Genomic DNA, 11739 nt, shown 5'->3' with positions numbered 1-11739 from the left:
CCACCCGGTGTGTACTCCTCTCGGACAAGGATATTTCGAAAAATGAGGGTTTTTCCAAATAAAAACGTGTTATTCTCGGAAAAATACTAGAAAACCACGGAAAAACGTGTCTAAAACAAAAAACTAAAGCAGAATAACAAAAAATTATTTATTTCAATTATTTCTCACAAAAATGAACGGAGTAGCTGGCGAATCGCCGAGCTACGACGAGTACCTGACGTATTTCACACCGGGCGATCGAATTCTGATATCGGAAAATCATCCAAATCATGCACAACGCCTCAATTCGTACAATAATGTTGCGTGGACGAAGACACATTTGGCTGTGAGTGGCAGAAAAGAAAAAAATGCTGAAATCTGAAATTTTTTGCTGAGAATCTCTTCAAAACAGGCAAATCTTCAACATTTTCAGCTTCTCGGTCACATTGGCTATATCGAGAGCATCAACGAGCACCGGCACACTGCAAATGTTCGGGTTTACTACGCAGTTCCGCAAAATCCAGAGCTTGTAAGCTGATTTTTTGAAGATTTTGTGTAAAATGTGTGATTTTTCGGAATCTAGCGATCTTTTTTGTACTTTTTTCCATTGAAAATCGGAAAAAAAAAGTTTAAATTGCTTGGATACTACCGTAATCGTTTAAAGGCGCACACATTTTTACTGATCGCGCCAGGAGAAGTATTGCGAAAGTGGCGTGCGTCTTTAAAAGGCTACTGTAATTTTTGATTTTCAATATCGAATTTTTAAATGAAAATTGGTTGATAACGGTACAGAAACTGAAATCTTCATTGAAGATACTTAAAACTTTTCCTGAATTTTTTTGATTTCAAGCTTTCAGAGGTAACACTGAAAAAAGAGCCTTTTTCCGAATTTTTCATCCCAAATTTAAATTTAAATTTTCAGTTCAAGCTCTCTACCGAATGGCCGCTGGACGCGTTGGAATTCCCTCAATGTATAGATCATTCAAAAGGTGATCTCGTTGCAATAACCCGCGGAGATCCGGAAAAAACGACAATCGGAATAGTGGCAACGAAGGAACCATTGAATTTAGGTGGAATTCCGAAGCATTTGGTTCAACTGAAAAGCGCCTCGAATCCGACGATTACCCGGGAGATTCAGGTGGCGGTTAATGCGAATACGGGATGGACTGATGAGAGACGGGATATCTTTTTGTGTCCGGTTTATTCGGGTCCCCGATTGTCAATGATTGCTAGAGATAATAATGAGCCGTCGGTTCATACTTATAAGGTAGGTAACTTCAGGCATGTCTGCCTCCAAAACTGCCTGCCTACACGCTTATCTGATTATGTGCCTACCTAGTTGCCTACTATCGCAATAGCCTGTCAAATTGTTGTCTGATGCTGAAAATGCCTGAAAATGCGTCCGCATAAAGCTTGTCTGTCTACATATTTGCCTGATTGTTCATAGGTAAGCTTACAAACCTACATACCTACATGCCTACTTGCCTACACGCCTGCCTCCGCGACTACCTGCTTGTTTTTTTCCTGCCTTCCTACATGTTTGCCTGAAAATGCGTCTGCATAAAGCCTGTCTGTCTACATATTTGCCTGCTGGTCCATAGGTCAGCTTACATGCCTACATGCCTACCTGCCTATCTGCCTACCTACCTACATGCCTACCTGAAAGATAAATCGATTTTTTCAGCACACAATCCACGGCTACACCCCGGACACCTTAATGCAAGTGATCGCGAATTGGGGTGAAGACGCGCTGAGCTATGCGCTTCTCGTCGAATCGATCCGATCGGATCCGCAACAAGTTCGGACCCTTTTCGACGGTCAACTGCCACTTTTCCGTGCTGTCGCCGATGATCTACGGAATGTTGTTGTGATGCTTGTCGCGTTGGGTGCAGATAGAACCGCCAGAGATTCCGAGAATCGAACTATCATTCATGTGGCTGCGGAGAGGTGGGAAATCGTAAAAAAATCGATTTAAAAAAAAATTAAAAAAATCAATAATTCTTGCAGAGGTCTTGACAAAATGCTGGATACTGTAATGCTTCTTCTCCCAAAAGACATCAATTCACAAGCGGCCAACGGTCTAACACCGCTTCATTTGGCCGCCCGTCACGCCCACGCAGCTTGTATCGATCGGCTTCTCGGTACGAGTACTTGTATTCCGTGTGTTCCGAACAATTTTGGCGACACACTTTTGCATGAGGTGTGCCGGCTGCCAGAGTCTTCGAATAAGGTTTGTGTTATTGATTTTTCCGAAAACTGACCAGAAAATCGATAATCGCTAAAACAATTTCAGAAAGCGGCAATAAGTAGAATTCTGACAAATACTCGTGCGAACATTCATCACGTGAACAATAGCAATATGACACCCATCCAAATTGCAATTATGAGTGGTCATGTCAGGTAAAACCTCTATTAGAAGTGCACCACCCCCTCCAACATTTTCAGCACCGTCGAGCAGCTTCTCCTGTTGCGTGCCTCCTACCGTAATACCACCTCGAAAACTGGAATGAGCGCATTGCATTTTGCCGCTGCCTCTGGCCATGCGAATGTTGTCAATAAACTTATTTCGGTAGGTGAAAAAAATTAGTAGTGTTGGTGGCCGAGGTTTATGCAAAACTCGGCCACGTTAGTTTTTAGGATTTTTTTGCCGAAAATAATGAATTTAAGATCAAAATTTTTCTCGAAAAATTTTAATTTTTCGCCAAAATTTTTTTTCCAGAAATTTGAATTTTCCGACAACTTTTTTTAATTATTTTCTTCAGCTTGGCCTAGAAGTCCACCGTCGTGACAAGTTCGGTCGCGGAGTACTCCACTACGCCCTCGAAAAATGGACAGGAGAAGCGGAAAAAGACTGTAATCGGCTTGCAGCAATTCAGGCTCTCGTTAAAGCCGGCGCTCCATCGAATATTATCGATTTGAATGGACAGACACCGGTTTTCCAGTTGATTCGTGAAATGTTGAGCAATTCGGAGCAATATCCGGCGTCGTTGGTTCCGGTTTGTGCTCAACTTGTTCGTACGAACCTGAATCTTGATGAGATGGCAAGCCGACTTCGTCCGATGTGGCAACTTGCCACTATTTGCTTTTTGGTTGCTAATGGAGCGGATTTGAATGTCAAGTTGGTCTATTTTTTTTAAAGAAAATCGATAATTTTTCTCTTTTTCTGGGAAAATCGATATTCTTCAAGAAAGTCAATATTTCGGATAAAAATCGATATTTAAAAAAAAAATCGATTTCTCTAGAAAAATATGTTTTTCGACAAAAATCGATAGTTTTCAGAAAAATCAATAATGTCCCTTTCAGAGATCGCAGAGGGATGACCGTGATGGATTTGTGCGAAGAATCATCATTTAGATCGATTATCGTTCATATTGCACAGACTAAGCAGAGGTTGGGATTTCAGTGATGGCCGCCGAAATGAGAAAACTCGGCCACCAATTGATTTTTCGATTTTTTTTTTGAAAAGTTTCTGAAATTGATGCGTAAGGTACTATCAAATATAGAGAATCAACAAACAAAAAAAAATGGGTGGCCGAGTTTCCGAAAAAATTCGGCCATGTCGCAAAACTCAATTTCAGACAGGTGATGCCGATGATGATGGCGATGAGTGAGGATAAATTCGACTCGACAGAAGTAACAATGTGCACATTTTCATGTCTCAATTCGGTTGCCACTGTCAAATTGGACCCGTGCGGTCATCGGGTCGCTTGTGTCGATTGTACGGAGAAAGTGGCAATCCGCCGATGCCCAGTGTGTCGTCAATTTATCAACGAGGCTCATGATCAAGGTATTTGCGAGGATTTACGGGGTGTGGCCTAGAAATACCTTTTTAGAGTTTTCTAGGCCACGTTGGCAATTTGATCAATTTTGTTTTCGTGGAAAATCGATTATCGATGTATCGATTTTTCTCTGTATACTAAATATCGATGTTTAAACAGACGGAAAGCCAGTTCAAATCGGCTCCCGCTGCCATGAACCATCCGATGGCGATCGTCAACAAGTTTCGGCAGAAGTTCGCAAACAAATCGCCGACGATGCGGCGAGAGAGGCGAAAATCGAAGTGGAACGTGAAAAGCAGAATGAGTTGAATCAACTGAGAAAACGTTTGGAGCAGCTCGAGTTGGAGACGAACTGCGCGATTTGTATGGATTTGAAGATTGCGGTGAGTATGGCTTTAAACAAAAAATCAATAAATTATCGATTTTTTGAAAAATTAAATATTTTCAGGTTGTATTTAATTGTGGACATACGGCTTGTGTGGATTGTGCCGATAAACTGAAGAAGCAATGTCACATCTGCAGAAAGACTATCGAGACGATGCAGCCGATCTACTCGTGAATATCAATTTATTGCTTTTGATTGTGTATACTCCATTTCTGTGTAAATAAATAAGATTTTATTGAGAAATAAAGGGGTTTTAACTGGAAAATATGCTACAATGATTTGAATTGCCGCGCAAAAAGGCGTGGGGGCCGTGGCCGCGGGGCTCCGGAACCTCGTCCATCTCGACATTTTTGCCACGTTTTTCAATTTAATTCAATTTAAACCCAATTGTTCATGATTTTCACTCATTTTTAAGTGATTTTTACAATAAAAGTTCAAAATAACTCGAAAAACACTGAAAAATAAATATTTCCAGCATGCTTCGGTATATTATTCCTCGCAAGAAGGGCACGTTCGTCATCGCCGCCTTTCTGACCGTCGCCTTCTTCTGCATCGTAGCTTATCATCGGAACGATCGGCGACGCACGAAATTCCAGTTTCCGGATATTGGTGGGCAATTTTAGTGGAATTTTTCTATTAAAAAATCTATTTTTTTGCAGAAAAATACGCAGAAGAGCTCGTAAGGCTTCCGGAAACATGGAACGGGGAGCTCCACCAAATCCCGAACTACACAGCGCCCCGGGAAGGTCCTGGAGAGAAGGGAAAACCCGTTGTGCTCACCGGAAAAGACGCAGAGCTCGGTCAGGCCGATATGAAGAAATGGTTTATGAATGTGCATGCTTCTGATAAAATATCACTTGATCGAGACGTACCTGATCCGAGAATTCAGGCGTGTAAAGATATTAAATACGACTATGCGGCATTGCCGAAGACCTCTGTCATCATTATTTTCACTGATGAAGCGTGGACTCCGCTGCTCCGAACGGTGCATTCGGTGATTAATCGGAGCCCGCCAGAGTTGTTGCAGGAGGTCATTTTGCTCGATGATAATAGCAAGAGACGTTAGTAAAATTTGAGAAAAATTGGGAAAATTGGTTGAAAAATTATAATTTGAGAATGATTTGCATTGAAAATTACCAAAAAAACCGGGGAAAAAACTAATTTTCTCCAAAAACCGGTTTTTATATTTTAAAATTCAATAATAATCTTTAAAAATTGAAAAATATTAGAAAATTTGCTGAAAAAAAGGGAAAAAATCATTTAAATATTTAATTTTTACTACAGAACACGAGGTTTTAAATAGTCGAACTATTTCGAAAATTCACAAAAAAAACAAACTGAAATGAAAATGAAGAAAAAATACAGAAATTGACTGAAAATCTCAATTTGTAGCTTTAAAAAAATATCATCAAATAAAACCGAACAAACGAGAATTATTTTTAAAAGTGTATGAAATTTTCCAGCTAAAATGTTTAGAAAAGGTTATGAAATAGTTCTAAAAACTACTAAAACTGACTGAAAATTGTCTGAAAATCCGAATTTCAAGCTGAAAATTATCAAATAAATGGGAAAATTAATTTTTTATTTCCTGAAAAATACCCGAAATCGGCTTAAAATCCCATTTTGTTTTATCTAAAAATTAAAAAATTCTAAAATTGCCCTGTAAATCTCAATTTCAAGCTGAAAATTATCTAAATTTTGAAAAATCTCAATTTTTAGCCAAAAAGTATCAAATAAAATCGAAAATAATTTTTTTAATGTTTGAAACATATAAAATTGACTGAAAATCTCAATTTTCGTGCTAAAATGTTTTAAACGTTATGAAAAAATTCTGAACACTACTAAAACTGCCTGAAATTTTCAATTTCAAACCTAAAATCATCACTAAAATTGACTGAAAATCTCAATTTTCTAGCTAAAAATTAATTCAAAAATTGAAAATTAATTCAAAAATCCCAGAAAATCCCAATTTTCTAGCTAAAAAATTTGAAAAAGTTCTGAAAAAGTTCTAAAAACTACTAAAACTGACTGAAAATAATCAAAAAATATATTCCAGAAGAACTGCAAGAGCCGCTAGACGAGCACATCAAACGATTCGGCGGAAAAGTTCGTCTAATCCGAAAACACGTTCGCCACGGGCTCATTCGAGCAAAACTCGCCGGAGCACGTGAAGCCGTCGGTGATATTATCGTATTTTTGGATTCTCACTGTGAAGCTAATCATGGATGGTTGGAGCCGATTGTACAACGAATTAGTGATGAGCGAACTGCAATTGTGTGTCCAATGATTGATTCAATTTCTGATAATACGTTGGCTTATCACGGAGATTGGTCACTTTCTACTGGAGGTGCGGAAAAATTACAAAAAAATCGGATTTTTTCACTCAAAAAAATGAAAAAATTGGATTTTTTCACCCAAAAATTGCAAAATTTTCACGCAAAATTGACAAAAATCGCCGGAAAAATGGGGTTTTGTCATATAATCGTACAAAAAATCGAAGAGAAACAATTCTTTTTCGCGAGAAAATGGCTCAATTTTCAATTAAAAAAAAAGAGATTTTTGCACAATTTCAACTGAAAACTAATAAAAATTGTCGAAAAAATGAATTTTTTCTCCGAAATCTCACAAAAATGGTAAATTTTTGATGAACAACGTCTTTTTTCCTAAGAAATTCAAAAATTTTCAGATTGTTTCGCTATTTTACAAAAAAAGTCATTTTTTGACGAATTTCTTCTAGAATTTGAATTTGCCGCCAAAAAACAACGACACTCCGAGTCCCCCGCATGTTGTCTATTCGAATATTTTTTTTTTGCTTATTGTTGACTAAAATTTCCCAAATTTTCGACAAAAATAGTCGAAAAACGACCATTTTTTGTCAAATTAGCTATAGAATTCCAATTTTTACTCAAAGAATCTTAATTTTTGCCCAAAACATTCGATTTTCAGCTGTATTTTCCAGTTTTTTGCAGGTTTCTCATGGGCTCTTCACTTCACATGGGAAGGCTTATCAGAAGAAGAACAAAAGCGTCGAACAAAGCCAACAGACTATATTCGGAGCCCAACAATGGCCGGTGGGCTTCTAGCTGCAAATCGGGAATATTTCTTTGAAGTTGGAGGATATGATGAGGAAATGGACATTTGGGGTGGTGAAAACCTCGAAATTTCGTTTAGAGTACGGGATTTTTAGTGGAAAATTTTTTTTACTGAAAAATGGGTTTTCCCCGTTTTTTTTTTTTGAAGTTTTTATAGAAATTTTGAGCTGAAAATTGAAAAAAAAAGTCTCTACTTGAAAAGTCTGGAGTTTTTGCCAATTTTAATTGTTTTTCTCGGTAAATTCAAGTTTTCGTGGATTTTACGTCATTTTTTGTGCTGAAACATTCAATGGAAAATTGATTTTTCGCTAATTAAAAAAAAAAAAAATCAACCATTTTCTAGAATTTTAGCGAAAAATTTGCTTTTTCTTGTAAAAAATCTGGAGAAAAATTAATTTTTTTCTGATTTCCAGCGATTTTCGTGCTAAAATCCCACTTAATTTTTGAAAAAAATTGATATTTAGCTGAAAAATTGCTAGAAAATTCGAAAAAATTGCAATTTTCTCTTTTTTTTTTCAGGCTTGGATGTGCGGAGGATCGATCGAATTTATTCCATGTTCCCACGTTGGACACATCTTCAGAGCCGGTCATCCGTATAATATGACAGGTGCAAAATTGCTGGAAAAATGCAGAAAAAATACTGAAAAAATGCTGAAAAAATGTCAAAAAATTGTTAATCTCTCGGGAAAAAAATTGTTTGGTTTTTTGAGAAAATTAGCAGAAAAATGCAGAAAAATCGCAAAATTCGGAAAAAAAATTAGTGAAAATTAAAAATGTTTAAAATTCTGAAAATATAATTTATTTTAGAAAAAATTATTGAAAAATAATTTAAATTAATTTTTCAAAAAAAAAATCGAGGAAAAAAACGGGAAAATTTCAAAGAAATGAGCGAAATTTGCGGTTTTTTCCCCAAAAAAAAAACAATTTTAATGAGAAAATAAATAAAACTTCTTCCAAAAATAGAGAAAACACCAAAAATAATTTTTTTTAACCAGACGGAAAATTTTCTGAATAAAATCTAATTTTTTATCACAAAAATTTTTTTTTGATTTTTGGGTTTTTTTTCAGTAGACATGCAAATTTTTTCAGAAAAATAGAAATTTTTTTAAAATTCGGGTTTTTTTTTGGAAAGCGAAATTCGGGTTATTCCCCTATAAAAAATTGAAAAAAATACAATTTTAATGAGAAAAAAGGGCAATTTCTGCAAAAAAATGAAGCAAAACCAAAAAAAAAAAAATTTTAATTACAAAAAAGTCAGACGGATAATAATTGGTTTTTTTTTTTGGGAAAAAAGGATAAAAAACAATTTTCAAACGGAAATTTGGAACGATTTTTGACGAATTTTTAATTTTTAAATTTTAAATTTAAAAATCGATAAATATGAAATTTATCGATTTTTCTGGAAAAAATCAAATTTTTTAAATCACTCAAAATCCATCAATTTTGCAGGAAGAAATAACAATAAAGACGTGCATGGTACAAATTCGAAGCGTTTGGCAGAAGTATGGATGGATGATTATAAAAGATTATATTATATGCATAGAGAAGATCTACGAACTAAAGATGTTGGAGATTTAACTGCACGGCATGAACTCAGGAAAAGGCTGAATTGCAAGCCGTTTAAATGGTTTTTGGATAATATTGCCAAAGGGAAATTCATTATGGATGAGGATGTCGTTGCCTATGGAGCGGTGATTTTTTGGCACCTTTTTTTCTGAGCGAAAAAATAAATTTCAAAATTTTCTCGAATTTCTAAGAAAAATGAGCAAAAATCGGCCAGTTTTAGTGTGGTTTTTTTTTGGCAAAACTGTACATAGTTTCACCTTTTTTCAAGAAAAAACTGCAAAAAAAATCGAGTTTTTAGAAAATTGCTCGCTTTTTTTGGTTTTTTTTTTAACGTTGAAAAACTGCAAAAAAAATCGATTTTTTTCTGTTATCGAAAAAAAGTGTCTGAAAATTCTGTTTATCGTTTGAAATTGGGACAAAAAAATTTTTGTTGAGCGAAATTTTAAATAATTTAAAAAAATATTCAACAGAAATCAACAAAAACTGAAAAATTGAAATTTTCTGAGAAAAATGTGCAAAAATTGCCCAATTTTACGGGGGTTTTTTTTTTTGACAAAAATGTATCGATATTTTCGAGAGCAAAAAGCAAAAAAGAATTCCGTACTTTAAAATTGAAAATTTTCTCGAATATCTGAGAAAAATCCGCAAAAATCGCCTATTTCAGTGTAGTTTTTTTGGCAAAAATGTTCCAAAAAAAAACTCGGCTTTTTAGAAATTTTTTCTCAATTTTTTTTTGGAAAAATAAGCAAAAATCGCCTATATTAGTGCAAATTTCTAACGTTTTTCTCAAAGAAAAAGGCAAAAAAAAATCGATTTTTTTTCTGTTATCGAAAAAAAGTGTCTGAAAATTCTGCTTATCCTTGAAATTGGGAGCGAAAATTTAAAATAATATTCAACAGAAATCAACAAAAACTAGAAAATTGAAATTTTCTGAGAAAATTTAGCAAAAATCGAAAAAATTTTCGATGTTTTTTTGAAAGAAAAAATACAAAAAAAAATTGCAGCTTCACACAGTGGTCAGCGGAACGAGAATGTGCACCGATACCCTACAAAGAGACGAAAAAATGTCACAATTGCTCGGCGTTTTCCATTGTCAGGGAAAAGGAAGCTCTCCGCAGGTAGTTTTTTTTTTTTTTGAAAAAAACTGAGAATTACTTGAAAATTGCATTTTTTGCTGGAAAAACACTCTGAAAATCAAAATTTGGGCCTATTTTTGAATTAAATTAAAGAAAAAATTTACAAAATTTTGGGAAAATTCAGTTTAGCCAAAAAAAATTCAACACTTTTTTCAGCATAAAAACAGAAAATTGCGATTTTTAAAACCTAAAATTCCTAAAATTCTCAAAATTTTGCAGCTAATGTCCCTATCAAAAGAAGGAAATCTTCGACGAGAGAATACGTGTGCTTCTGAAGAAAATGGAAATATTCGGATGAAAACTTGCTCGAAAAAAGCACAATTTAACGAGCGTTGGGCTTATGAGGTGAGATTTTATGGGAAAAATTTCGAAAAAAACCGCAAAAAATCGCTCAAAAATCAAAATTTAATTTTTTATGGACTTTTCTTTTTAAAAAAAATCAATAAATTTAATTTTAACGACATTTTTCTTTTAAAAAACCGATAAGCCCATTTTTATCCATTTTTTGTTTCAAAAAATCGATAAATTTATTTTTTTTAATCGATTTTTTTTATAGAAAAATAGATTTTTTAAAAAAATCATTTTTTCAGAAAAATCGATAAATCCAATTCTTATCGATTTTTTTTATTAAAAAAATCAATAAACTTATTTTTCATCGATTTTCCGCAAATAAAAATCGATGAATCCAATTTTATCGATTTTTACAAAGAAAAATGAATAAATTTAATTTTTCTGCAATTTTTCGATAAAAAATCAATGAACTTATTTTTTATCGACTTTTTCTTTGCAAAAAAATCGATAAATTCATTTTTTCAATCGATATTTTTAATTTTTTTTTAGAATTCAAAAATACTTTTTTTGTCGAAAATTGGACCAAATTTCCGTTAAAAAATCCGAATTTTTCAGAATAAAATGATTCGAAATCTGAAAAGTGGAAAATGCATGTCAACAGCCAACTTGAAGCCCGGCGACAATGCAATCGTTGTCGAATGTGATGAAAAGGATGAACATCAGAAATGGAATTTTATCGATCCGGCGAAAGCTTAAAATTTGAAAAAGTCCGCCGCTGATTTTCAGATGAAATTCTTGAAAAAATCGGAAAAATTCTGAAAATTTCATAATAACTTATTCATTTTTCTTTTTAATTTAACGCTTTAACTAATTTTCATTGAAATTCCAAATTTTTTACTTTCCATTCCTTTTTCCTCCGGTTAGGCCGTTTTGTAGTCCTCGTGGACAACAATTTTCAGAATTTTCGAAAAATTAAATATTTTTTAAATTTTAAATTCAAACGAGGTTTTTTAAAAACGTTGAATATTTGAATATTAAGCTTTGTACTCCTTTTGGAGGAAATTTTAAAAAAAATCGAGTTTTGTAGTCCGCGTGGACAAGTTTTTCTTTTAGTTTTCCACTTTTTTGAAGTTTTTTTTCGCGAAAAATCAAAATCTTAATTTTCCTAAAAATCGAAATCAATTTTTCGAGAAAAAATCTCAAAAACTTGTCCACGAGGACTACAAAATCAATTTTTTCGAATTTTTTCTGATTTTGTAGTCCTCTCGGACAAGACGGTTGGGTCACAAAAATTTGTATTTATTGCCAAAAAATGTTGAATTTTCTCCCCTGTTTCCTAGTCAATTTACGGCTCCAATTCACTTTGCTTCCCCAAATTTCTTGTTCTGTGATACTCTTTTTTTCGGTTTTTCTGGGTTTTTTCGTTGTATTTATGTGATTTTATTGTATTTTATTGCATTTTTTTGCATTTTTCGTGGTTAAAATGGTGAAAAAAAAATTTTTTTCAATTT

At 34.1% G+C, this 11739-nt stretch overlaps 2 protein-coding genes across 3 annotated transcripts; both read left to right on the top strand.

Moving 5' to 3' along the window:
- The first annotated feature begins 61 nt into the window (after positions 1–61).
- On the top strand, positions 62–4403 carry mib-1 (RING-type domain-containing protein). Its single transcript, NM_067051.7, has 12 exons — positions 62–325; positions 413–508; positions 902–1246; positions 1664–1926; positions 1987–2209; positions 2273–2379; positions 2425–2548; positions 2742–3097; positions 3283–3369; positions 3558–3766; positions 3918–4141; positions 4207–4403. The coding sequence occupies exons 1-12, from the start codon at positions 173–175 to the stop codon at positions 4315–4317; spliced, it is 2298 nt and encodes a 765-aa protein (NP_499452.2). The 5' UTR covers positions 62–172; the 3' UTR covers positions 4318–4403.
- gly-9 (putative N-acetylgalactosaminyltransferase 9) lies at positions 158–11720 on the top strand (the record flags this gene model as incomplete). 2 transcript variants are annotated; one of them, NM_001027705.4, is made up of 9 exons in its annotated part: positions 4619–4752; positions 4803–5204; positions 6200–6490; positions 7113–7315; positions 7755–7842; positions 8685–8926; positions 9806–9919; positions 10157–10282; positions 10844–11720. In NM_001027705.4, exons 1-9 carry the CDS (start codon positions 4620–4622, stop codon positions 10982–10984), a joined length of 1740 nt encoding a protein of 579 aa, NP_001022876.1. In that variant the 5' UTR covers position 4619. The 2 variants fall into 2 exon arrangements, with proteins under 2 accessions (NP_001370195.1, NP_001022876.1); NM_001382997.1 differs by lacking the exons at positions 4619–4752; positions 4803–5204 and adding an exon at positions 158–325 and having other exon boundaries at positions 10844–10984.
- Between the last annotated feature and the right edge of the window lie 19 nt (positions 11721–11739).

Source organism: Caenorhabditis elegans, chromosome III, assembly GCF_000002985.6.
Source record: "Caenorhabditis elegans chromosome III".
NCBI classification, from domain to species: Eukaryota; Metazoa; Nematoda; class Chromadorea; order Rhabditida; family Rhabditidae; genus Caenorhabditis; species Caenorhabditis elegans.
This window is presented reverse-complemented; position numbering and strand designations above follow the sequence as displayed.

What these genes read in the sequence shown, in the direction of transcription:
- mib-1 (NM_067051.7), top strand. Translation starts at nt 173, where the DNA reads ATGAACGGAGTAGCTGGCGAATCGCCGAGCTACGACGAGTACCTGACG. An exon ending in GGACGAAGACACATTTGGCT is followed by an intron (nt 326 to 412) that starts GTGAGTGGCAGA and finishes CAACATTTTCAG; the next exon opens with CTTCTCGGTCACATTGGCTA. An exon ending in TTCCGCAAAATCCAGAGCTT is followed by an intron (nt 509 to 901) that starts GTAAGCTGATTT and finishes TTAAATTTTCAG; the next exon opens with TTCAAGCTCTCTACCGAATG.